This window comes from Acromyrmex echinatior, chromosome 14 (assembly GCF_024713525.1).
Source record: "Acromyrmex echinatior isolate Ae372 chromosome 14, ASM2471352v2, whole genome shotgun sequence".
NCBI lineage: Eukaryota > Metazoa > Arthropoda > Insecta > Hymenoptera > Formicidae > Acromyrmex > Acromyrmex echinatior.
The window spans coordinates 10,179,363-10,206,643 of NC_141865.1; the positions used below are offsets into that span (position 1 = coordinate 10,179,363).

General features: G+C 33.9%; 2 protein-coding genes across 23 annotated transcripts; one reads left to right on the forward strand and one right to left on the reverse strand.

Moving 5' to 3' along the window:
* The first annotated feature begins 80 nt into the window (after positions 1-80).
* Positions 81-24,610, forward strand: mv (lysosomal-trafficking regulator mauve). Of its 9 annotated transcripts, XM_087413002.1 has the most exons (41): positions 85-220; positions 333-377; positions 453-667; positions 1,764-1,911; positions 3,263-3,412; positions 3,926-4,192; positions 5,168-5,736; positions 6,068-6,388; positions 8,085-8,170; positions 9,736-12,521; positions 12,615-12,674; positions 13,880-14,034; positions 14,144-14,388; positions 14,488-14,657; positions 14,730-15,248; positions 15,434-15,538; positions 15,610-15,919; positions 15,998-16,152; positions 16,263-16,484; positions 16,584-16,780; positions 16,861-17,310; positions 17,400-17,720; positions 17,802-17,921; positions 18,016-18,216; positions 18,313-18,573; positions 18,643-19,030; positions 19,092-19,525; positions 19,766-19,998; positions 20,074-20,408; positions 20,563-20,786; positions 20,864-21,270; positions 21,341-21,407; positions 21,483-21,633; positions 21,709-21,849; positions 21,928-22,145; positions 22,224-22,407; positions 22,526-22,690; positions 22,785-22,921; positions 23,085-23,323; positions 23,425-23,703; positions 23,774-24,610. In XM_087413002.1, exons 8-41 carry the CDS (start codon positions 6,095-6,097, stop codon positions 23,973-23,975), a joined length of 10,461 nt encoding a protein of 3,486 aa, XP_087269128.1. In that variant the 5' UTR covers positions 85-220; positions 333-377; positions 453-667; positions 1,764-1,911; positions 3,263-3,412; positions 3,926-4,192; positions 5,168-5,736; positions 6,068-6,094; the 3' UTR covers positions 23,976-24,610. The 9 variants fall into 9 exon arrangements, with proteins under 9 accessions (XP_011055018.1, XP_087269128.1, XP_087269130.1 ...); XM_011056716.2 differs by lacking the exon at positions 333-377 and having other exon boundaries at positions 81-220; XM_087413004.1 differs by lacking the exons at positions 333-377; positions 453-667 and having other exon boundaries at positions 91-220.
* Positions 12,575-26,298, reverse strand: LOC105146397 (ankyrin repeat domain-containing protein 49). 14 transcript variants are annotated; one of them, XR_015547277.1, is made up of 9 exons: positions 26,097-26,298; positions 25,844-25,946; positions 25,400-25,560; positions 25,075-25,235; positions 24,663-24,999; positions 15,632-15,715; positions 15,353-15,548; positions 15,014-15,272; positions 14,653-14,938 (listed from the first exon to the last, which is right to left on the reverse strand). XR_015547277.1 is itself a non-coding variant. In XM_087413025.1 (4 exons), exons 1-3 carry the CDS (start codon positions 25,548-25,550, stop codon positions 24,664-24,666), a joined length of 648 nt encoding a protein of 215 aa, XP_087269151.1. In that variant the 5' UTR covers positions 25,551-25,786; the 3' UTR covers positions 12,575-14,029; position 24,663. The 14 variants fall into 14 exon arrangements, 6 of the variants coding, with proteins under 6 accessions (XP_087269151.1, XP_011054984.1, XP_011054964.1 ...); XR_015547278.1 differs by lacking the exon at positions 25,844-25,946 and having other exon boundaries at positions 25,400-25,556; XR_015547274.1 differs by lacking the exon at positions 25,844-25,946.
* Positions 26,299-27,281: the final 983 nt, after the last annotated feature.

The following is a 27,281-nucleotide window of genomic DNA, read 5'->3' on the forward strand; positions in this document are numbered from 1 at the left end:
GTCGTTGCGAATCGCGGCGATGACGTGAACGACGTTCCTCTCGTCCTCCTCCCAAATCTCGAATATCTCGCGCGAAACTCTCGCGGCGGCGCTGCACTTCGGAACTGCAGCGATGGAGTCGATGTGTGCTGTCATCCTGGTGCGTGATTGACAGCTAACCATAAACAAATGGCGAGCCGATTGGAGCCGACCTCGATGTAGCTCGTAACGTCGTATTGAGGTACGTAGGTGTGATCGGCAGCAACGAATATTCCATGACTCTCGTGACTGATTCTTGTGTCTACTTGACCGTCCAGCAAAGACCTTTCCTGCCAAATCCGTGATTTTTTTAGATGCGAGTCACATATACTTTCTTGGAACAGAACGAAAATATAAAGGTTCTTGAGAAAAAAAGGACAAATTGCAAGGCAATTGAAAAAAACAAATACATTGATTGAATTTTTTACATATAGGTCTACCTTTGCTGTGTTCTTCCACGCTTCTTATATCCATGTCCATCAATCCATGTCCTGCTGTATGTGAAACAAAACAGAAATAAAAGATGCTCAATCAACAGTTGGACTGAATAATTTTTATCTGCAATGCACAAAGAATACGGAAGTATAAGAATGGAAATGGGCAAGACAGGATTGCATTTCAACTTTCTCTTTTCTAACACATGCTTAGAGTAAGATTCATAGTTTCTTAAAGAACAATTCCAGTGGTACTTTAGAAATAAATATAGAAATATAAGTACAAGAATGTAGCGCTAAAAACACAAGGTTGGTAAAGACTAATGGTTATTTTTTTAAGAATAAATCATTATGTTTCTTTTTAAATATGTTTTCAATGCTTCAAATATGCTTTAAACATGATAAAAAAATATGTTTAAAATATATTAAAAACATCAAGCATAAACTGTTTTAAACTGTTTAAAACATGTTTTTTTTTACTAACCCTAGATAAAACATGGATATTATTTGTGCTTAGCAGAAGAAACAACTTTGTATATAACTGTTGTAAGATTCTTTAATATCAATGATTTAGAGTAATTTAGATATTTAGATTCAATGGAGAACTAAAGACAAAACTCAATCATATTAAAGTCTTATAACTAGAGATGAAAAAAAATCCATTCTCAACAAAAAAAATGAAACAAAATATGTTTTTTTATTAAAAAAAAAATACAATTTGATTATTTCTCTTGTAGCATACCTAACAAAGATCCTGAAATTTCTGAGACTATCGGAATTCAGAATAAGGGAAAATTAGCTAAAGATAGATAAAGATGTGATATTAAGAATGAAATTTCAGATTCTTCTATATTGAATTTCAAAAGGATTCTATATTGAATTTCAGAGGAAAATTATGTGATTAAAGTATTAATTAAAAACTAATAATAACTAAGAACATTTTTTTAAATTACAAACTGTGCTTATATCTAAATGAAAACTAAATAATACTCATGTTACAAATTTAAATTCAATTTAAAAAAAAAATTCAAATTCAAAAATTCAAATTATTTTTATTTTTTGAAATTTCAAATTTCAAAAATTTCAAATTCAATTTCTAAAAAAATAGAATTTTCAAAAAACAAAGTTCGTCTGTTTTTCCTGAAAAAAATATATTTTATGAAAAAATCTATTTGATTTTTATTTTGTTAACATCTCTACTTATAATTATAAAACTGTTTTTTCTGCCGAACGCAGCCATTCATAAAAAATGCTTATATTAGCTGTACATTTTTGTATTTTTCACATTTAAAATGAGATTGGTACGTCTAGGTTTCGAAAGATAGACAAAGAAGACTAAAACCAAGTAAATAATGGAACATGTTTGAAACGAGTGGATCTTTAAAAGGAATCTAAAAACGAGGATTCGGGCCGATGTCGCGCAAATCAGGTGGCGGAAACATAAGAAGGACAAGAAAATGTAAGAAATGAGTACTCTAATGAATGTTCTTAATTGTCAATTTTACAAGACGGGAGTAACGAAGGTCAACTGTTATCATTATCGTCGTCGACGGCGATTCACTGTTTATCGACGTCACATGCTGATCACGAAAACTCCGCGAGGCGATAAAGTAATTATAGAACACAAGAAAAAGAAAATAAGGCTCGTCGCTTACTTGCAAAACCATATGCTGGGAATTGGTACGATCCAAATGATCCAATCCGGATTCGATATTGCGAACGCGCGAAAACTTTATTCATAACAATGGAGAAGCGAGATTCATTTGACGTAAGATTTATATTTTCATGCTAAACAAACATGGGTGTAAATTTAACATCATGGGTGTTTATAAATCTTACTGTGTTGATCGGCATCAAAATCCCTCGCGAAAAAAATTTTTATGAAAAACTACATAGATTGAAGCAAGATTTAAAAAATTCTTAATTTTTCGTAGATATTTGTAAAATGATGTGTTTGAAGACAGATTTCTTGTTTTTTTAACAAACAATGCGAATTATTTACGAAAAATTAAGAATTTTCTAAGATCCACTCTACGAATTATTTACGAAAAATTAAGAATTTTTTAAGATCTTGTCTTATCTATGTAGTTTTTCGTAAAAATTTATTCGCCAGGGATAGAGAGAGTATGGATTTTAAATCCATGGTATTAATATCTAGATATTTATCAATATGATAAGAATTATATATAAACATCATAATTTAAATCCACATTCATATTTTTTAGAGTGTGAATAAAAAATTACGTTTATTACGTAGAATTGTAAAAGCTATATATTAATATATATATAAATATAATATAATATATTATAAAGAAATGACGAGCATAAATATATGCTTTGTCATTTCTTTATAAACGATTGAGAAACAATGACATTTTTACGAGAAGAACATTTTATTACTGATTCGTTATTTTATTTCATTAAAGACGGACACTGAAAAATTATTCATATCTTTAACACACTATTATCGTAAAGCATACTGTGAGGGTGAGAAGCTAATTAAAGCACGATGGAGTGTAGAACTCATTAAGATAAATCGGCCATCATAATACAACCAGTCGAGTATGCGAATTAAAGATTGATTGACAATCGTGCCATGCGACTTTTATGCACTGAACTATTCTTGTTTGTACATGTTCACGGTTATCTTACTGCTTCCCGTGTTTACTGATTAAATTGTTAGAGATTGTTTAATATTATGAGTTGGAGAACGCAACTGTGATATTTGACGTTGTGTCTAACGTTATTTATGACTATAGAAAAACCGTCAATAATATCAGGAGTGTATCCATAAACTTAATACTTTCCAGATATAATTGAAAGATGTTATATTACATAATTAATCAAACGGTGAAGCTGAAAAAGAGACTCAACAAGATATTAAAGCGTTAATCGCACCATTAATCTGAATCTAGATAATGGATTAAGGATTAATTGTCTCCGATATTTATAATGAATGGGTTCGTGGTAAATAATAATTACTTTCCTTAATTCTTCCGTTTAATAATTCCTTCAGTGATTATCGAGACACAATCTTTAGTGAAAATAAAAATTGCATAAGTCGAATGTAAGAGAATGACAGAAGCATAAACAAAATTTCTAGACATCTAAATGTCTTTTATGTTTCGTTGTTTCATTTTTTGTCTTCTAGAAGCTTTGTTTATGCTTCTATCATTTTCCTCTTACATTCAACTTACGCTCCAATTTTTATTTTCGCCAGGGACATGCATTATACTTCTACCAATATAATTTAATTTTAATCTTGGTTTAATTTACTCTTTATTTTTTTCTGATTTTTAGAATTAGAAAAGAAGTAAGTTAAATGGAGATTTAAGTTAAAATACATTGATAGAAATGGGCATAAGTCTATCGCTTCTATGTCTTTCCAAGATCAGTTGCATGTTATCGTGTACATCACATGTGTCGCATTTGCATTACACGTTTATATAATTCATTGATTCTTTTCTCAATAGGCTGGCGAGGGGCCAACCCAACGTTGCGTGAATCACGATTTTTCGTCATAGAAGGAAACCGATTGGAGGAATCGGAGGCTCGACTGTGGATTTCCCCTCCTCATTGCTGACAGTTAATACTCGACGTTCACCCCGAGCTGAAGACTCGAGCTGGAAACACGAACTGACGAGCAAGAGGAGTGTATTCTCGTTCGTCGATGTGCACGGATAGATACAGTGTTCAACTTCTTACTTGCATCGGCATATTTTAACGCTAATTTTGATTAAGTAAGCCTGATTTTCGCATCTCTAATGCAGCAATAAAATTTTGCAAAATATCCTCGAACAAGCGGAGTTTAAATTTAGCAGAAATAAACTTCAAACAGAATTTTCTTTTTAACAAGCAGTTCACTAAAAGAATGATTTTGCTGAAGTATCTAAAAAGTTAAATCTGAAAATAATTTTGTTGGGTTATCAAAATAATTATGTATATCGCTCAGACATAAGCAATACTACAAAAAATTTTGATGTTTCAATAACTTGTAGCTTGTACATAATTACTTATTTTGATAGCCCAATAAAATTATTTTCAAATATGTATTTATATATAACTAAATTTTTAGGTACCTCAGTAACCGTTCTTTCCATATAGTAATTGAAATTAGATCTTTGGAAACTAAACTTTTTAAGTCAATAAATAATAAAATCATAAAATCAATTAAATCTTTTTTAATTCGTTTATTTTGAGACATTTTGCATATAATAGATAAAGCTATAAATTAAATGTGACTTCAAATCTTATTCTGATTTATTTTACTAATATTTCTTATTAATTTTTATTAATTTTTCTTATTAATTAATTTTATAATGTAAAATTTTATTCAGATAAAAAAGCAAGTAAATTAAAATTCTTTTATTTGAGAGAAGACTTATTCTTTTATGCATTTATTTGCCACTAAGATATCTACCAAAAAGATAACATTTATCTAATAATAAGATACACATATGTCATATAATATATTTCTGTTTTAAATTATTTGATATAATGGATTATTATTGGACTTGTAAATTAGATTAATGTCGTTCTCCGAATTATAATTCGATGAAAAAGGCCGTGAACTTTTATCACACGTTATAGTATGTTAAGAATGTACCAAGATTACCAAGAATCATAATTAATATTCTTCAGTCATAATTTTTAAGTATCACACAGTAATCATATTTTATACAAAGTATTTAAGGTATCTATTTCTCAATTCTTAGACTTGAATGGAGAACAATAACCAGAGGGAAGCTTGTTCGCCTTAAAGTCGTGTAGAGGCTCGGATTTTAATTTTCTAACTTTTGACAAGTCGCGAGTTCTATCTACAAATCGAAACGACAGCTACCTGATCGTCGCGTCGTGTTTTTCAACGAGGATCTGTAAGAATCGAGGAAAAAAATTTTCCAGAGAGGAACGACTTTGGGCTCGTCGCTAAATTTATGAGCTGATTGTTACATGCTTCGAGAAGTGATAACGAGACACTGTCGTAAGCGGCACAAGAGCAAGACGGCAGATAAGAATTATTAGTAGCGGTAGATTAAATCCTGCATCGCAGCGATTCCTCAATCCTCGCGTGGTTCGTGCTTGTAATGAAATTAGCGATAGTGATTTATTGATAGTGCTGGCAGAGGCGACAGCGGCAGTAGCGACGGTAGTGATTGTTATTGAAGAATTTATTTATCTGGGGTTACCGCTCTCCATCATTTCGTACTTCGTGAAAGTTTCGTGAAGCTTTCGAGCTTCCTCGTGGAAGGCTGCAAACTGGTGATCGATCGCATAGGAATGTTATGTAAGCTTATATTCGCGTTAAGTAAACATCCGACACTCCCGTGTCGGGATCAGATTTACAATGCGCCGCAATGTTGCAGTTGCGATGCTTTGATTACAGAATACGATTAAATAAAATCGAGTATATATTATATTTCTTTAAAGCAAGTCATGGTCCTTTGACTCATCTTTGTAAAGCGTTTGAATTAAAGTGTTATTAAGAAGCATCATTTGTTTTTGTATATATGTAATGTATTCTTTGATCATGTATTGAAAATGTGAAGCAAATTCTAATTGTCAGTGTCAAGGAATTGTCAAGGAATGTACTAGAATTAAAGTTTCCGACTTTCAAGTGATGTACGAGACGGAACATATCGATTATGCATCTCAACACGTGTTGGTTTACTCAGCGCGACGTGAGGAATCCCGGTCTTTCAGGTGATCAAGTTACTTGGTCGAAGGATGCACGTCAAAGGCAGCATGAGGATCATCTATGCGCGTGGTTGAGTTTGGACGAGGTGGCAAGTTACGAAGAAGATGCGCGGTTGAAGACCGAGGAGCCCGAAGAGGAGGACGAGAAGGAACGCGAGAGTTCAGGGATGTCTACGGTATCAATCAATAAACTGCAAATTCTATGGGATTACTTCATCCATGCCGAACCCCAGAGTTACGAGGTATTAGCACGATTTCGTGGAATTAATATTTTTTTTTATTCTTGAAGTTCTTTCTTGATTTTTCTCTTTTTAAATTTTTATAAATTCTGTCAGCTTTTGTTTTAACAGAACTATTATTTCTACTTATAATAAATCTATTATCATAAGGAATTTTCTGTTCATGCATTATATTATTGTTGACAAACACGAAGCACGGAAATAATTTATATTCTATCAAGTTCAACGCAGATTATATCTTAAAACCTATTACATTTATAATTGAATTGTTTTCGCGATCGGAGAGATCGCATTATAGTAGCTTAAGAAATGGATGCCTTACAAGTCATGTGCCTCCTGCTTGTCAATACTTTGTGGAGGACGTTGATATAACACATCTTTTAGCTACATACACACAACACATACAATCCTCCATTGCCTATAATAATACTGATTGAAAAATCTTATAAGTGCGTTATTTAATATCTATTTCGTATAATAATAGAATAAAAAAACTAGGTACACATATGTTAAAGATACATCAGATATATAATTTACCCAAAAGGTGATTGGAAATTTATACTTTCTGTATAAAAATGAATGCTATATGTACATACAAAACAGTTCAATAAAGTCAATTTATATTTAATATTAGGTGTTGGAATTAATTCGTAGCGTTTTACAAGTGATGGGAAGTACTTTCATTAATGTATTTTTTAATGCTCATGTGAAATAAATAACATTCTTTCATTAAAAAACGCTACGAATTAATTCCAACACCTAATAATATAATTTTATAATTCGAGTGAAATTTTTCTCATTTTATCGTAATTATTTTTTTATAAATGTTTACTTACTGAAATAATTTTTGATTCATTCTAATTCGTCGTCAAAAATTTCTTGTATTGTTTTCAAATACAATATAAAAAAATCTGTGAAAAAACTTTTTCATTATATTTGTTAAAAAGTGCGTGTAATAGATCCTTAAATGTGTTAATAAAATATGACACGTATATCTATTTTTATAATCTAATTCCTTCTGTTTTGAAATTAATTTAGATTATTTATTGGGAATGGTTATTTCCATCATGAATCACTACGTGCCCGATTGCACGTCTACATAAACAGATTATTCGTCATGCACATACATAATATATCTCTCTAAACTATAATTCCTATTTCTGTCGAAGAGTAACGAAAATTCGGAGTGCTCCAGTTTCATATCTAAAACTTTTGATTAAATTGAGAATATCACAAGTATAACGTGCCGCAAGTATGTCACTTTAATATTTAATCGTTATGTTTTTCATTTTATGTACGCTAAAATGTTGATTACTGTATCGCGCAGATGCACAAGCAAATTATTATCGTTGTTAACTTAAGCAAATAATAAACAAAATCTCTTTGGTCCCGCTGATCCTTCTTATCTCTGAACCTAGTTGCTTATCTATTAGTTTCGCCTTTGAAGCGATACTTTAACGTAACTTTTGTTTTTTCCTTATCATATCTTCCGAATTACCAAACTTTATGAATTGAGGATCATTATCGAGGTTTAATTGCGTTCTATGAAATATAATTGCCTCTGTATATACATATACATATACATATATTTTTTTTTATTATTTTTTTTACGAAAGATATTTGCTTGTTTCATATAAATTCTGTTGATAAATTGTCTCTGACAAGTATTGATATCACATACACATAATGATTGTTCCAGAAATCATCCTGGCTTGATATATTTCTGGCGGAATTGCTTGCGCAAATTAAGGAAGGCAAAGACGTAAAAGATGTTCTGTCTTGTTGGTGAGATCCTCATATTATTTTGATCCATTATTATCTGCGCAATATTTATTCTAAAGTTTATTTCCGCGATATTTTCCGAGAAGCATATTCGATTACGCGTTTATTTTTACGTCTCACTGTCTTCACCACAACCGCAGTAGAGAATTTGATCGCACTTCTGTGGTTGCGATGGAGAACTTTTATGGCAGCTGGTTCGATTGACTTTCGATCTGATAGTTCATTTTATTTCTTTTCTGCCAATCATATTTGTTAATTGTTTTTATTTAATTTTTAAATGTTTTAAATATCTGATTAAACTTAAGAGCGTATTGATTACAATATTTATACATACATGGTCTGACAATAAAGTTTCTCCGTATTGCAGCAATAAAAAAACATCTTAGATAATAAAATATATTTTATCTTTCAAAGTAATCTTTCATGGCATGCATTAATATTTTTTTATTACAAAGCTTTAAAATATTTTTTTAAGTCCGTTGTTGAAATATTGTTTAGAGCATTCGTCACGTTTCTTTGAATGTTCTCAATATCTTGAAAAGTATATTTTGTTTATTTTATGATACTTTTAATCTTTATGAAAGTCGAAGAAATCAGGTGAATAGATAACTTTCTCACAATTCCTTTTTTGATAAAAAAAATTACATGACAACGTTCTTGAGCTCAAGGAAATCATTGTTTTTTTTACCAAGAAAGATTTGTTAAGATTAACCACTCATCGGATCTTTTTTGAATTTCATGTTGCTTCCAAAACTCAATAATATTATGAAAAGTAAATATTTTCAAGACATCGAGGATATCTATAGGAATGTAAATTATAGGAGTGCTCTGAATATAAAAAAAATATCTACACAAATTTAAAAAAGATTTGTAAAATTCAAATAAAGATAAAGTGTATAAAGATACTACTTTGAAAGAGAATTTGTTATTTGAGATGTCTGTTTTTTTATTGCTGCTTTGCAGGAACTTAGACTATGTATATGTATGTATAATACAAAAAGCTATTAACATTTATTGTCAGACTATGTATACGTATAATACAGAAAGCTATTAATATTTATTGTGTATGTCGCATTCTATTGTGAGTCACTTTCTGATAAAAGCTAATTCTATTTTTATCAACATAGATTAACTTTAATCTCAATTTAATTTATTTTTATTTTTTTGTCTTCTAAGTCTAAGAATTAAAAAAAATATAGAATAAATTGAATCGAAATTAAAGTTAATCTGTAATATGTTGAAAGAGACCTAATGCCTGTTTCTATCAATGTAGATTAACTTTAATCTCAATTCAATTTATTCTTCATTTTTTTTTCTACTTTTTAGAATTAGAAAAAGATGAAGAATTAATTGAAACGAGATTAAAGTTAAAAACTATAATACATTGTTAGAAACGAACAGAAGACAAATTCTTTTCTTTGTTTATTTTGAAAAGTGATATTACATGAACTACTAGAAATAATAAATATATGTGAATCACATCTCACAGATAACATCTGATAACTCAATCATTGAATGAGATTGATAAAAATATATATGTATACCTCAAACGTATTCTTCTATTTTAGTTCGGTTGGCGTTGGCGGCGTGTCGACTCTCGTGGCCTGCGAATTACTTTCGGATGTGCACGAACTGTGCGGAAACAGAAATGGTAGCGAGCTGATCGGTCTACGAAAATACCTGGTCCAGGATCGTGGATGGCGTTACCTGGCAGTGCTGCATCTGTTAGGTGTACGTGGTCTGTCCTGCGGTCGCGAACTGGTCGCGTTGTTAGTCGCTCTCTATCAAGTTGCGTTCCAAGAAGAACCCGACTCGGGATCCAACTTGACCGCGTCACAAAAATCTGACACCGAATCCGCTGTTGTCAAATCATCGATACGTAACCAGTATATGAGATTTCACTGTAACGATGATACCGTCGATACAGTGAATATCGTGCTGCATGCAAAACGCAAGAGTACTAAGAGTTCTAATCGCAGGCGGTTTTCTAATGAGGGCGATACACCTTTGCGCAGGAAATTTGCTCGCCGACATGTCGTCGGTGCTGCGAAGATCCACCAATCCATCAGTCATAAGCAGAAGAAATCGTCATCGATTTTGGAAGCGCGACGTAATACACCGGAGGATGAAACGAGTAGTGAGTTCGAACCATCGACGGACGGCATCGATCCGTCACGTTCTCTCACGCTCAAGATTCGTCTGAATCCGATGGACTTTGAATATTTCACATCAATCGTTAGGAGTGACGAAGAACAGAAGTGGCAGGCTAAATTATACGAATTGCCACCTCGTCCCGTAAGGAAAACACCTCGTGATTATATTGACGAAAGGATCCGTGATGTATTGGACGCAAAAATCAGTAATTTCGAGATTAGTTTGCTGATCATACAACTGCTGCAAGGTTTGCGTGACTATGATACACCCGCTGAGCAAACGCCAGCCGTGCAAGTTCTAAAATTTGCTCTGGATACGCTATGGTCGCTGCAATTCGGTATAGACGGTAACCGTTTGAATGGTACAGAATGTGCGACTCTAAAGGCTGCGGCTGCCAGGCTGATGTTGACGGCTCTGGAACGTGTTTTGCGAGCCGACGAACCTACCACAGCGGTGATTCACAATGGTCTGTTACCAATGACTTTGAGATTGCTAGAGAATGCCTGCAGCAAGCCAGTGAACGTGTTGGAACCGGAGGAAGGTTCGCTACTGCAGGAATTTATCTTCGCCACTATTTACGGGATCGTCACGTTCCTCTATTGCCTATTGCATCAACGTAGCGGCAATGTTGACAAGCTGTCGGACTTCCTCGAATTGTTCCGACTCTTCGTCGAGAGTCAGGATGGCAGGCTCGTCGAAAGAACGGTGTTCGCGATCGTCGATCTACCAAGTATTGATCCGGTGAAGTCGATAGTACGAGCCAAAAAGATAATCGACATAATAGGCGCATTGACCAGCGGATTGAAGAGCGTTCGTCGTGATCTCTCGCACGCCACACAATGCCACAGAACCAAGCACAAATCTTGCATCAATCACATTCAGAGTCATCATCATTCGGATGTGCTCGGAGCACCGTATTCTCAACCGATCGTTGGCATAGCTGATAAACAAGTTTGCTGTATTTCCTCGTTATTCGCGACGCTCACGAGTTTGCTGAAGGAATCTCATTTATTCGCGAGCGAGTTACAGGTGAGACTGATTGGGATAATCACCGTCGCGGGTACATGCTGTTGCTTTCCGCCGAAGATACTTGTCTCGAGCATCATCGCCTGTCTCAAAAAACGCGACTCTTCGACATACGCTCCGGCCATGGCGTTCTTAGAGCGTACTCTGTTTAGAGAACTGGGCGCGTATTCGTTGACAGACGCATGCGACACTTGTGATAAACCAGCTAATTACTCCTGGGATTTTCTGGAGTTATATGTCGATTTGCTATGCCTTGATGATCCGAAACTATGTTACGTCGTCATGGCGCATCTGCTAAAAATCACACCCTGTTCCCGGTTTCATGTTAGGGAGCAACTTCTTTTCAGCGTTTTCTATCCGACTTTTCTGCGCGCCAAGGCGCATTACATGGCCGACAAAGACAACGCAACTGCGAGGTTTCTTTTGCAATCCTGTATGTCCGTTATATCGTGTTTAATCGTGAACTTGAAAATGTGCGAGAAATTCATGGAAATAAACGGACTGCACGAAATACTGTCTCTAATAACGGACGTATCGTTCACTAGGAGCGTCTATGCTCTTTTGGAAGTCACCGTGACTGTAGAGATCTGGAAGATTTGCAAGGAACCTGACAATACAGAAAGCACCGAAGTATCGGCGACAAAGTTTCTCTTTGAAACTCTTGATAGAGAGACGAACGGATTGTTCGTCAGCTTACAGTGTCTTAAGGAACTAAGAGTGGGAGAAAAAACGGACCAGCAAGGTGAGAAGGATGCATCTAATATGCATTCTGACAATCAAGAAGTTGAGTTACCTACTCCCAAAGATTTGAGAACGGAGATTGTTGAAGCGGTTGAAGATCTTAATGATACATTTTTATCGCAACTGTCTGAAAGTGATATTTACTGCGAACAGTTAGAGAACAAGACTGATACGATAGATGTCATAGCAATTTCGAATTCACTCGAGAGGTTTCACTTTCCTAGAGAGAAAACTATCGAACTGCGCACCGATGGAGACACGTCGGATAATAAATTTAGCCTGCATCAGGCTAGTGCAGCGTGGAGAGCTGCTGCAGGAGTAGCATTGTGCAGCCCGAAATTCCGGACTGAACTGTCAATACATCCAGTATCTAGAAAATCATTGCATTTATTCAAATTATTAACTGTGAGCATCGCTACGGACAATATTGAAGGTAGGCGGAATAATAATATCTGAAAAATTTTTATTAAAAATAATTATTAAAAATTATTAATGAATCGTGTCGTATTTATTTATTTTGTTTTAGATAAATCGGCGCATAAGCTTTTCGAAGCCTTGATTACGTGCTGTCTAATATCTCCGTTGTGTAAGTGTATATGTTATGTTACAAATGCGATTAATAAAACGCATATCAAACACACCTCGATTACGTATGTATATACGTATATAGGGTAAAAAATTTCAATATGTAATGCTAAATAATTTGAAAAATGTAGAAGATGCGGAAATATGTTTCAGATAAAAGTATGGCTTGAAAAGGGGCAAATATTGATAAAATAATTTTTGAAAAAAATAATTGTTTTGAGGTCATGAAAGTACCATTTTTTAAAGATGAAATTATATGATTTTTTACATAATATGATTCTATTTATTCTGCAATGTAAAATAGAAATATTGAAAAATCAATAGTTCATGAAATATTTTATACTTTATTTCTGCACATTTTGACATAAAATATATAATAGAATATCTGATAAATTAATTTTTTGACAATCGTTCCTTTATGATAAAAATTTCGAAAAATATTAATAATTTTCGAATTATTTCATGCTTTATTCTGGCATGTATTGGTATAAAATATAAAATATCTTGTAAACTATAAATCGTATTTTAATACTTTAATGCACAAAATGATGAAATGAATCAATTAGTATAAACAAAACACATAATTGCTATGTAGTTGTATATTGCAAAATGCATAATTTTTTAAATTAGCATTCTGTTTGTAAAAGTATTAAAATACGATTTATAATTTATAAGATATTTTATACTTTATATCAATACGTGCCAGAATAAAATAATTCGAAAACTAATAATTTTTCGATATTTACCTTAATCCTTTTATATATAGAATAATTAGAGAAAATCATACATGTACATATAATGTAAAAAATTATATAATTCTATTAAAAACTGGAAATAATTTTCATATGATCGTGAAAAATTGATTTTTAAAAAATTAATTTTATTTGTGCCCTGTCAGATCATATAAGTCTATATATTTAGTCTAAAACGATTTTCTTTTTTCGAAATATTTAGATCATTTTAGACGTTTGAAATTGTTCACCCTATATAGTCGCTCATGCAGCTGTGGCGTTATAATCCGAAGATGGTTCGCGTGTTTACTCGTCAGAAAAACAGTTTAAGGATCGTAGGCAGATGCTAAACGTCATTCTTAAAATCTCGGTTGATCGTGACGTTATCTAATTACGCATGGAATTATATTAGTCATTCGCTTCATTGAAATTTATTCCATTGCCAATTTTGTGTAATGAATATTGTACGGTGTAGATGATTGTGACATAGTCATGGAATTAAGAAAAACACTAATGAATACCGGAATAATGCTTGGCCGTGGAATAGCTGTGATAGTGGACGTGGTGTTGAAGATCTCTATGTTGAAGCCAGCACAGGAAAACAGTATACAGCAGCAACCGCGTCCTAGAGTACGTCATAATTAAATTAATAATTAATGTAAATTTAAAACTTTACATTAATTGTTAAAAATTAAGAATTCTAAATATTTATTAATTTATTAGTGCAACTATTTTATAGCTTCCAACCATGTCATTGGAGACTCTACCGGATTACGGCGCGGAAGACAGTAGTACTGGCGAATACGTAACTGCTGACGACGGATATGAAGCAGATATTGAAGTGCCTGGAAAAAATACTAACAATAGCATTCCGAAAAAAAACAGCAATCTCCTTGGACCTGTAAAAGAGCCGAGAGGTCATGCCAATGCTCATCCTGCTTTATGTTCCTTGGCAATAGATCTTTTAATTCATTTCAGCGAACAGTAAGTCCTGAACACTTTTACGTGCATTAATATATAAATATTAACACACAGCACATTATAATATTTTACTTCATACCTTTATAAAATCTTTTTTTATAGAGATTTAGATTTAGAGAAAGGATCAATAATAACTAATGGATTGCGAAGAATCACTATTACTTGTCGAGAAAGTGCCTCAAGTTGTGCTGCCCTCGCGGCCTCGGGAACTATTATAAAAATATTGAATGGTTTTAAGAATGTATTTACAAATAACGATCCACGATATCGAGGTAGTTTAACATGGGAAATATATTAACATATATTCATAAAATATTAGCATACTGTATAGAGAATTTTTACAGATTTGCAGCATGCGGCACTGGAAGTTTTTACATTATTAGCGACACAATCAATTTCGCCGACGGAGCTAGTCGCATATCTGTCGTTTTTCAAAGTGAAGAAACCACCTTTGTTACCGTTGCTGGAGCCATTATATCACTTGGTGCTGACCGCACGACCTCAGCCGAATTTTATCCTGTCGTTCCCCGTGCCATATAACACAAAAACATCGCTGAAAATCCAGACGGAGGAACATAAGAATCTGGAGAAGGCCGAGAATCTCGTGAATAATTTCAAAAAGAAGCACCTTGCTGCGGGAATTTGCAGTCCATGGTCCGTACATGCAACGTGTCTACCTATCGGGCCAGAACTTGCTTGGTCAGTGTGGTTACACGGTTGTTCCGCTTCCATGTGGTTGAGGATAGAAAGAGGGTTACTAGTTGGCGGACGTGCGACTATCCACAACACTTCTCCATTACTCGATTCGGATAGTGAGAGTTTGTCAGACTGGGGTATCCTTTCTGACGACTGGAGTCGTGATGGTTAGTATAGAAAAGAAACAGTCACTAATTATGTAAAACAATTATGTTTATTATTCCTAATTTTTTGCATGTTTGTATCATTAAGATATGGGAATTTTATTTACTTGTAACAATAAGTTTCATTTCTTATTCTGATGCATTTATAAAATTGTAAAAAAAATATGGATGTCTGATTTTTCTTCTAGTTATAGCAGGTTCTGTGTCAACACCCACACCAACATCAGTAGTACATTTGATATCCATTGGGTTCGAATCGCTGGTTTTGGAAACTTGGCTCGATCTTAGATCAGGTGATTCACTCTTAAAATTTACTAATTATAAATAAAAGCTTATGCTGATATTGATTTTCATCATCATTTAGATAAATTAATCTTACGACTTACTCGACCGGACGATAAGATAAATCGAACGATCTCCGAAACTTCGATAAACGGCATGCTTCCTTCAGGATGCTGGCATCATTTGAGCTTAAACATTAAAGATACTGTCTTGAATAAGCGTAGTGCTGTGGTTGAAGTTACACTCTGGGTAAACGGTTGGAAAGAAATTAACGCTCAATTACCGTTTGACGGTTTATTAGTAAGAAAGCCTGGTACTACGTGTATTTTGTTAGGTCAAGTCGGATCGAGCAGTATTGGCGCGTGGTATCTCGGAAATTTAATGATTTTTAGGTACATTATTTTATCATTCAGTATCTAAGTAATTCATATACAGTAGATCTGTACATCTCAAATGATTATTGTTCGTAGATGTCCAGTATTTACGAAAGAACGTGCATTGCATTTGGCAGGTCTCGGACCAAATTACACCAACTTGGCAGATTGTATTCTAAATACGACAAAACCTGATTTTGCACCTCTTATTGCGTCTGGCGCATTAAATGGTATTCGCGAAGTAAAATATGGTTAGCAATACATTATTTTTAATATAGTAATCATAAATGTGTAACTGTATACTAAACAGTTTAACATTGTAGTTATATGTATTCTTAATACCTACTTTTATACATTGTAGAAGGTGGTAAATTTGATTTAAGCCGACGAAAGTCTTATGGCGGTACTTATTTGAGGCGTGCTGTCGAAACAGTAGTATCAGAATCGAAAATCGATTGGGATGCCGTTATGGATGCGACAAACTCGCAACTTAGCGAGCTGCAAGATAATTTACTTCTTAGTTACGAGGCTCAAAACCCCAATATCGTACATTTGTATCCTCAAGCTGTTGCTAATCCTGCTGGTAAGTTACTTATGATATGCTATTAACATTTTATTGTATCATAAATTATGTACTTTATTTTTTTATTGTATATTATTATTGTTGCCATAATTTTTATAGTTGTTGTAAGAAGTATTTTCCTGGGCCAACCAGGTTTTAAAGTCGTTTCGGTCCCGGAGCACAGAGTATCGCAACAACCACCTCTATCGATATCTCCACTTATGTCTACTCGTTTAGAAAGTCAGCAATATCGAGGTCTTGTGCCTGCGACAATCTTAGTGGGTGGTGTACCAGTATTTTTATATCTTTTTGCAAGAGTAAATACCTTTTTAGATTAATTAAAAAAGAAATAAAGCATCTGCATATATCTCTTCTAAACATTTATGAATCCTTGTAGGTGGTCGAATTAAACTCCACCGAGGAAGAACAAGCTTTGGCTCTGTCCATAATCTTGCATCTTGTTCGTAGCGATTCAGAACTCTTGAATCAATATCGATCAGACGGCGGGACATCACTTATTCTGCGTGTTCTAGAATCGTCTAGGTGTCACACAGGTAGACACATTCTGAAGGCGATACTGGATGCGGCATGCGATAATTCGATCATCATCAAAGATATCGGCAGCGGTAACCACTCAATCTCACAAAACTGCGAAGCTGTTATCATAGATCCGGCACTGATCAAAGGCGCACTTACCGCATGGAGAGCGTGGATGAAATATGATACATTAAATTTATTATTACAAGCGTTACTACTTTTATTGCGAGATCAACACTCGCATCGTGAATTCAATGCATCACAGTTAAACAGGGTCGGTATCGTGGATACGATTCTTACCTTGTGTAAGGTAAATAAAACAATCTGTATATTAAAATACATACAATAAAATATACATCAATTTATATATTTTTTAATAACATCTCTTATCTTTTGAAGGAACATTTCATGTATGAAATGCATGAAGAAGAAAGTACCATATTGAGTTCGAATACCGGAATCGCTATTGTGGAACTGATGCGCGCCTTAATGGGTGCACCGCCGGAATTTGCTCACTTAGTCGCCATCACCGATTATCTGGTTCTCATTCATCAAGCCTCGGAGACTTACGTCACTCATTCGCGACACAATATTTATTTTATGTTGCCGCAACTCAAGGAGAAGGATACGAATTCGAAAAGGAATGATAATGTCATTTCTAATGATTTGATAGGTATAGTGGGGAACAGTAAATTAAACAAGGCATTGACAAATGAACAGGTATGACCTTTGCAATATAAAATTTCTTTGATTGCAAACATTACATGAATATTACAATATTTAAATTATTCGCTTTTCTAGATTCAAAAATCACGAAGTCCTAAAAAAAAAGATCGTAAAAATGTGCTGTCATCAGATAATATTAGTGCCGGAGAAGATTCCGGAATTGCAGGTAGTGATGGATCCAATCCTCTAAGCAACGTATGTATAATGAAAAATGTAAAATCTTTATATTGTATAATATTGTATAATTTTACATATTATTTATTTGAATCTTGCATTATTATGTATTTAGGACAAACAGTCAACATACGTGGATGAAAGAAGAGCGTGTCAGGGCTTAATCTGCGAGGGGCTGTTATTACTATTGAGAGATGCTGTAAGAGTGTTACCAGACTGTCAAGTTGGATTAGTGTTGAAGCATGTTTTAAGAGCTGAATTGCTATTAGTTTTAGCTAATGATCCCGATTCTCGTGTACGCACAGCGTTGATTAAGGTAAATAATTTCTTAGTGCAATATATACCGCATAAAATTTCTACTAAGACGCGGAGCGAATGAAATGTTTCATCAGTACCTCATGGTATTTTACAGGTGGTACAAACCTATCTACAACGCGCTAGCGATGAGGAAGTTAATAAATTTATAAAACACAAGTATTTCATGCATTTAGGAAATCAAATAGCTTTATATCCCGGAAGCGAATCGTTGATTGTCGCTTTAGAAAATTTAGCTCTACGAGGTCCAACATTGGCGGCGATGCCACCGTTAATGGCAATGATTGCAAAGGCCGCAGGTTCTGATTCGAACGTAGCCAGACCAATAATATCATTTATCACTGACATAATAGCAAAGGTATTGGAAATGAAAAACACGATAACGAATCTGACATATGACCATACAAATTATTTGTCATTATTTCAGAATACAAATGCATTGAAGGTACTTTTGGAGCAAGGTTTGATTGAGTCATTGGCACAAGCTTTGGTTGCAGCTGTGCATAAAGGTACCTCGACATCCCTTCATCGAGACATCCACGTACTATTCGTGGCAATCGCGAGTAAGCTTTTAGAATTACCGGGAATTCATCAAATGCAAGCGATACTAGATTTACACTTGATACTCGATTACATGGAATTATCGGAGAAGTTACGATATCGCGCAAGTTTGACTTGCACGATCGTAAGAGACGCTCAAGTAGCATTATTCGACGGAGAGTTAGATGTACTCTTGACTAAAATGTCGAATCCTTCGGGATTCCGTCTACGTAGCACGGCTTCCTACTTGGCTTCAGCGTCTTACTTTACTTCAGGTAATTACAACGCGTGAAAGTTTTCGACGCTTGTGTATTTACACATAAAAAATTCTTCCAGTTCTCACGACGTCCAGTGAGCAGAGCGATCATGGATCCCGTTCGTCTAGTTATGCGAATCTTCATACAAATTCGTCTCCTGTATTGCGTGAACCTAGCAAGGGAGAACTGAATGATCGTTTTCGTATTATTGTGACACGTGCCGTTGAATTTATAATGGCCGCTGACGCATCACCATCCATCAGTGAATTGCAACTAACGAGAAGGCTGTTTTCGATTCTTTTGCATGGACTATGCAATCCGCTGGAGAAAAAAAATCACTGGAGTAATACGTGGTCCGTCAAATCAGCTTTAAGAAAATATACGGCTAGAATTATGGTGTGGTTGTTAGAGCCACATCAGAGTATCAATACAAGAATTTATGCCATCAGATCTCTAATGGAAGAACCGAGAGCTCGTGAAATTTTGTCGTGTATTCTGGAAGTTCATCCACAGGTATTTACATTAATTTGTGTAATATATCTCTCCATTTTATTTTACAGTAAAATGTAAAATTATCTATCTATATTGAAATATGAGTTTTTGAAATAAGTTTTGACGACTTACTATTGTCTCACCATATCCTTTCACACATATAATTTTTAATTTTCCAATCAATTGCTCATATATTGAAACAAAAGTTCATAGCGCTACGAACTTTTGTTTCAATTCGATAAAATCGAAATTTATGTTTAGCTGGAGCAAAAGTTTACCGTGTTCTTCTGGGATCTATTGCAAAAACGGGATGAAATGCCAAGTGCCGATGCTAGAGTATGTGCAGAATTGAAAGAAGCTCTGCATGTATGGAATCTCGCCCAAGGAATTGAACAAGCTAATCCTGAAATATGGAATGACGAATTAGCTGTGTTACGTCGAGATGTGCATCCGGATCAGGATATTTGTATCGACAATTATCCTGCCATTTTAAGGTAAACGCATATTTATTTCAAAAGTTAGCGTACGTTTTGTTAAAAAATTAATAAAACGATGTAATTTTATGCTAGAATTGGCAAGAGATTCGATGCGCTAGCAAAACAATTAACCGAAAGCGCTATGACTATAACGCGTTCGGTTGTGGAGGAACAAAATCGTGAACGAAAGGTATTGATGGAGCAATTGAAACACTCGCGAGCATTAGAAGCTCAGGCAGTTGCTAGATGGAGAGACATAGCCAAACGAATAACTCACGAACGGGCACCATGGCATTTTTCTGAGAGCTACCCCAAAAATTGGGAATTGGATCCAACTGAAGGTCCTGCGAGAGTCAGAATAAGACTTCAGAGATGTCACTTGAATATTGACAAGAGATTCCTTTTGTCTGAATATCAAGATAAATTAGGTATATTTACATCAAAATAAATATTATAAAATATTACAGAAAGCATTCAGAGATTGTCTTTTAAGTGAATGCAATTTCCTAATTAACATTTAATACATGCAAAGAAATTTAATAGAGAAACTCACATTTTAATCTTAAATTTTATATTTTATAGCGTCTTCTAATATCGAGATGCCATTATCGTACTTATTTACAAGTGTTCGTGAAGACTCTAATACCGCGACTCTGATCGAACGGTTGCATACAAGTGAAAAAATACGTAAGATGTCTCAGGCAAAAGTTGTTACACCTAGAGCTGAATTAGCTGGAGAAGTTCTCATAAGCGAGACGTGCGTGTATTTCGTTCCGGATAATCCCGATACGCCATTGCATACGGACGTGAGTCATCCCTTTAATTTTTAGAAGTACAATTTCACAATTAATTAATAAAACTTCTTAATCATTGTTAATTATAGATAGCATTGGGTGGTTTCGATTTGGCTGTGGCTGGTGGTACTGTTTGGCGTCTCGAGGATATTCGAGAATTGCACAGAAGAAGATATCAATTGCAAGAGAGGGCTATCGAAATCTTTCTCATTACTGGCAGAACATATCTGTTAGCATTCAATTCATCCAAGGAAAGGGACGAGTTTGCGACGGAATTGTCCGCTTGCAATTTACCTAGACGAATCCCTGGCGATGACTTAGGAGAAGCTCTAGCTTTATGGAGAAGTGGCGCACTCACCAATTGGGAATATATAACTTGCTTGAATAAATTGGCAGGTCGTTCATATAATGACTTAATGCAATATCCCGTGTTCCCGTTTGTTTTGGCAGACTATGTCAGCGAGAAGATTGATTTGAACAATCCGAAAATTTATCGGTAAATAATGGAAAATATGCAGCATGTACATTCTCGAATATATACGCGAATACACTTGTATATTTTACAGGAATTTCAAACGACCGATGGCTGTGCAAGATAAAAAGAACGAACAACATTACATAAATAATTATAATGTAAGCCATTAAAAATAATAATAATAATTATTATTATTGTGTTTTTAGCATCACTAATAAATTTCTTTTACACAGTACTTGAAACAAACTTTAACAGAAGGATTAAATTTAATTGCCTTAAATCAAGGACCATTCCATTATGGCTCTCATTATAGTAATTCTGGAACTGTATTACACTTTTTGGTACGGCTTCCACCGTTTACTAGCATGTTTCTTTGTTATCAAGGTATTATAAAAATTATTCTTTTATAATGACATTTATTGAAAAATTAATTATTTTCATAAATTTGTTTACTTTTAGATAATAATTTTGATATTCCTGACCGAACGTTCCATGCGTTAGCTACCACATGGAGATTAACTAGTTGTGATTCAACAACAGATGTAAAGGAACTGATACCAGAATTTTTCTATTTACCTGAATTTTTATTAAATTTCGAAGGTAAATCCGAGTATATTGCAATTAACCTTGAGAAAAATAACATCCACATAAATTAATGTAAATTCATATATGTTGCAGGATTCAATTTCGGTGTTCGACAAAATGGTAGTAAAGTTGGAGATGTTGAATTACCGAAATGGTGCGGCGGCGACGCGCGACTATTTATATTGGCTCATAGAGCCGCGTTGGAATCCGACATCGTGAGGGAAGTATTGCCATATTGGATCGATCTCGTCTTTGGATTCAGACAAACAGGAAGACCGGCGATAGAGGCCATAAATGTTTTTCATCCCGCAGTACGTATTCTTACATTATCACAGCATAACTTTGAACAATTAAATATTAATATTAATAATATCATTCTTTATATTTAGACTTATTACGGATTCGACGTAGAACAGATAACCGATCCTTTAGAACGTCAGGCTTGGGAAACCATGGTACGAACATATGGTCAAACACCTGCGCAACTATTCAGAGCTTCTCATCCAATGATTCAAAATCTTGGCAATATAACATTATCTAATCAAATACCGCAGGTTATTGAAGGGATCAGTGGTAATTATCTTCCCTGTAGCTTTCTATGGTTTAAACTGTCAATCTATATTAGCGATAATTCAAAATATATGTATTACATAAATTCATTAAATGTTACAACTGTCTGATGTAATCGTAGGTATAAAATGGGGAAATTATGTTGGCGCGCCCGGTAATGAGCCTATATTGTGTTGGAAACTTAAGCACAAAACTCCATTAGCTTCTTTAGTTCCTTTGGCAACTGGTGACGTTTTTGGTTTGCCTAATTATACCACGCTTCTCCTTGGTTACACCAAAGAAAAAGGTTATTGATTTATATCGCGAGTATACTATAATGTTTTCTTATAAAACTCAAAGCTTTAAATCTAGTAGAATGAAAACCTCTTTTGTGTTATTAGGCAGCAGCATGTTAAGCGGTATGTCTGTATTGGGTGTTGCATTAGCATCATGGAGCAGCACAGATGGAATCGCTAGATTAAAATGTAAGAAAGAACAACCGCCAAGGCCTCTAATTAAATCTTCAGGTCTTGATCCCGTAAGTGTCTTAATATACATTTTATAATTAATAAGATTCAAGAATTAAATAATAATAAAAGAAGAAAACAACTTCTTAATACAGCAAGATTATTAGCGAAATTATTATTTCTTCTCTAAAATAAAACATTTAATATACAATGTTCAATTGTTTTTTTTTTTAGATTACGACGTTGGCATCTACTCCTGATTGCGGGCAACTTTGGATTGGACATTTATCAGGCAGAATCACAGTACACGCATATACTATAGGAACTGCGGGTAAAATCGAATTCAGTTCAACATCTGCGACAGTACTTCTAGCTCATAACAATCGAGTGACAGTGATATCTCTATCACGTACATTTAGCATTGCTTGTTCCGGTGATGGCAGTAGTGTCATTATTATTTGGGACTTGAATAGGTATATATGATAGAAAAATAAATTCTACAATATTTAAGCATAGAAAGAAGAAGTTACATATTTATATGAGTTCATATTTGTGTATTTTTATTTTGGAACAGCTTAACGTATATAAGATCAATAGTCTGTGATCAAGGTTACGCTATACATCTCCTGTGTATTAGTGAAACACTTGGAGATGTTGCTGCTACTTATGACATTCCTAGATCAGAGGACAACGCGACCAACAATCAGTCCGAATTAACAGTGCACACTATAAATGCGAGGGCTGTGGGCTCTATTTTATCCAGACGAGGTGTAACGGCACTTTGTTACAGTAACGCACCAGAAGGTATTTCTGTCAATGTTATCGCAACTGGTTTAGACAACGGAATAATAAGGTACGATGAAAATATTATTTAATTATTTTAAATCTACGAACAATTATTGGAAGTGTTTTTGATGATATAGATTATGGAGCAGTTGGGACCTGCAGTTAGTCAGAGAAATTTCGACTAACGTGAGAGATTGTGGTGCAATAATCGCTGTAGCATGGTCTCTGGATCAGCATCATTTATACGCAGTTACGGAAGACTTTACCGTTCTCATTTGGGAAGGATCTAAGCGTCTCAGCAACGGCACTCCGAAATTTGTCAATTTAACATCATACTGACTTGTAGACTCATTACTCAAATAATTTAAAAGCGATACAGAAATGGACGAACTGAGAAGACAACTTATATATCGAGAAAGAGATTTTGATTGGAAATATAAACATGACTTTATGTTTTATATTACACTCGCAATGTTTATCCTAACGTGTAGCTTTTTTATGTCTTTTCTTAATGATTTATTGATGTAGTTCTTTCAGTTTTGTCATTCTGTCATTACTTAAAAATCAATATATTCATTTCAGTTAATCGTGCTCATCTTTTTATCTTTTTATTTATATATATAGTCATAATCATCATGACATGTACTGAAGAAAAAATGAACAATGCGATGAAGTATTATTTTAATAGACTCTCCCGATATAATGATTATACTCGTAATTATATATCCCCCATTATATTTTTATATAAACTTTTATATTGGATCATATAGTATGTATTCATATAGATTGTATATCTCTTTGTTTTCAAAAATGTAATTTATATACATAAATTTTTATAGAATAACATAAAACATAGCAACAAAGATGCATTTACACAAACTACTCATTTTTCCAATGTTTGCATTCTTCCTAGTGATATTTCTATGCAAATATATGTATATATGTATATCAAATAAATCTTTACTGCAATAAAATATACTGATATCTCTTTTATCCAACTACTTAACCAAATACTTAATTGCTTACCTTAAATCTCATTTAGGCAGGGTTCAATTATTTCAAACATGGGATAATTTTTGGTCGTCCTTCTTGCGATTTGATCTGCTGTGTCTCCACTTGAGTTAACCAGGTAGGGATTTGTGTCAGGATGTAAGAGAAGAAGCTGGAGAGCAGGAGAGTTGTATGAACTAGCGGCAATTAAATGTAAAGGTGTTTGATCTCCTTTGCTTGTTGCATTAACATCTGCTCCATTTGCGATTAAAGCTTCGGCGCATTTTGTGTTGTTCCAACAGCATGCAGAATGTAGAGGTTGCCATTCATCTTGAGTTTTAGCATCTATTCTAGCCCCTGCTTCAAGTAGATACTGTTGGAACAGAGCCAGGATCACTTAGATAATTTTATAAATACTAAGGAAAAGAAACAATTGTTTTAAACTTACCTCCACCACTTCCACATTGTTGCCATAACATGCCCTGTGAAGCGGAGTATAGCCGTCCTTATCGGTACAATTGAGTAAGTGGCGATTTTTGTTCAATAAATTCTTAATATTTTCCAGATTTCCCTCTTCAGCAGCGTTCAACATGGCCTTTGCATCAGGTTCTACAGTGAAAAGGAAACGTAATAAAAATACAAAATTAATTTGATAGAAAATTCTTTAACAGAAAATGTTTTGAAGTTATAGACACATAGTTTTATTTCCTTCGATTATCGTGAATGCAATTAGTTTTTGAATTTCAAGTGGAGAATCCAATCAAAATCCTAACCTCTCGCATTACGTTCTGCTTCTACACCATCATCGTCGTCCTCCCAAGCGCTCACTTGCATACGCTTGCTATGTGGGCTGCTAAGAACCTTATCGCGTATCGCCTCCAAGTCTTGCAGTTCGTCATTCTCCTCGTCCGATGACATGCTCATTCAGTCCTACCTAAGCGGATGAATTTTTTAATTCATCAATTAATCAATCGCTATGCGCAAATGTAATTATGTTTCATAAGGACTCCGCACAATAAAAGGAACAGAGAATAAGAATTTCAACCTATCAGAAATCATGTATTGTGGAATACAGTTTCTGATAGGTAATTCTTATTCTGTTCTCTGTTCTTTGTTTTTTTTATTGTGCAGAGTCTCTAAAAGTTGCATTTGCGTATAATGCGATTGATCAATTGATGAATTAAAAACTTTCTCATCATAACAGCTACGATAGATACTATAGACGGCGATTGACAATTCACTTCACTAAATTGTTAATAATCATGAGCCCGTTCTTTTTGACTGAACTTTTGTACCAGTTCGTTTTTCTCCTCTTCTTTCCTGGGGAGAAAAGGAAGAAAAATGTAACTAGTGCAAAAGTTCAGTCAAAAAGAATAGGCGTATGGTTAACACACTTATTCTAATTCTAATTTATGGTCTGTTTTCTGTTACTGCATTAGCACTCTCTTTCAATAAATATCAAACATATACCTGTCTTATTTCAAATTCCAAAAGTGTTCAGCCACAGAAAACAGACCTTTAATATGACACTCGTATATGTACACTATCGCCAGTACATCCATTTTCAGTTTAGAAATTACGTGACTACATATATTTTCTGACACTATCGATAAAATCGCATCGTCGAAAGTAGATGTGGTTTATCTCTGTACTAAATTCTCAGGATAGAAGCGTGCTGATCATCCATAGGAGGGCCCTTAAATGAAACAATTTTAATTTCGCATCTTCTACATATATAAATAAAAGTTGTTGAATTTTAATAAACGAAATTGAAAATTCAAACAAGTTAATTTAGTGAATTTTATTTTGTCTTATATAATATTTATCTTATAATATCTTATAAAATTACGAAGTTATGTTTCTTTATGCAAATTCTCAGTTGTATTTTATGAATATTATAATATATAAGACAAAATTCACTAAATTAACTTATTTGAATTTTTAATTTCATTTATTAAAACGTATCGTATTATATTTAGCATTCTTCGCGTAAGACTTCAAAAAGTAATGTATAAAAAAGTGGCACGCAACACGGATACCTCCCTGTATGAGCTTCGGGAAAGGAATAACTGTGCAGTAACTACGGTCTACGCGTAATATGACGCGCCGCCCCGTGCCACCCTGTGCCTACCACCCCCCCCCCCCACCTCAAGATCGCGCGTCAACTTTCTATCGAAATATTAACGCGTATTACGAAGTAAGTAAAATAATATATTCTTAAATTCTTTACATTATTAATGTTTTCGGCTTTGTTGCACGGTTTTTTCTTTATTTCTTAGATTCATTATGCACATACGCAGCTCATGAATATCTCAATTTAATTGTGTTATAATAAGTGATTATTATAGTTTGTAATAAAAATATTATATATATATATATGGATATATTTTGTATATATAATTATAATATAATTATATATAAAATATTTTTCCTGGGAACTTTATGTTATACAAAATCCGCGTAGTGTATTTTTAATTAAAAATTGATGCCTTGCTATCTTTTTGTTATTTTTTAATTACTGAATTCTGTCATTTATGTATTATTCTAAAAATAAAAAAATTATTTTCAAGTATTCATTATATACATATTTTAAATAATTATACTTCTGACTTATTTCTGATTTAATATTTTAAGTTTCCAGAAACTATTTTATAT

Bases quoted from the DNA above. Each gene is read 5' to 3' on its own strand.
- mv (XM_011056716.2), top strand. From the start codon at position 6,095: ATGCATCTCAACACGTGTTGGTTTACTCAGCGCGACGTGAGGAATCCC. The intron at 12,522-12,614 runs GTAGGCGGAATA...ATTTTGTTTTAG, and splicing joins CGCTACGGACAATATTGAAG to ATAAATCGGCGCATAAGCTT. The intron at 21,850-21,927 runs GTAAATCCGAGT...TATATGTTGCAG, and splicing joins ATTTTTATTAAATTTCGAAG to GATTCAATTTCGGTGTTCGA.
- LOC105146397 (XM_087413025.1), bottom strand. From the start codon at position 25,550: ATGAGCATGTCATCGGACGAGGAGAATGACGAACTGCAAGACTTGGAG. The intron at 25,236-25,399 runs GTTAGGATTTTG...TTTTCACTGTAG, and splicing joins AGCAGAACGTAATGCGAGAG to AACCTGATGCAAAGGCCATG. The intron at 25,000-25,074 runs GTAAGTTTAAAA...CTGTTCCAACAG, and splicing joins ACAATGTGGAAGTGGTGGAG to TATCTACTTGAAGCAGGGGC.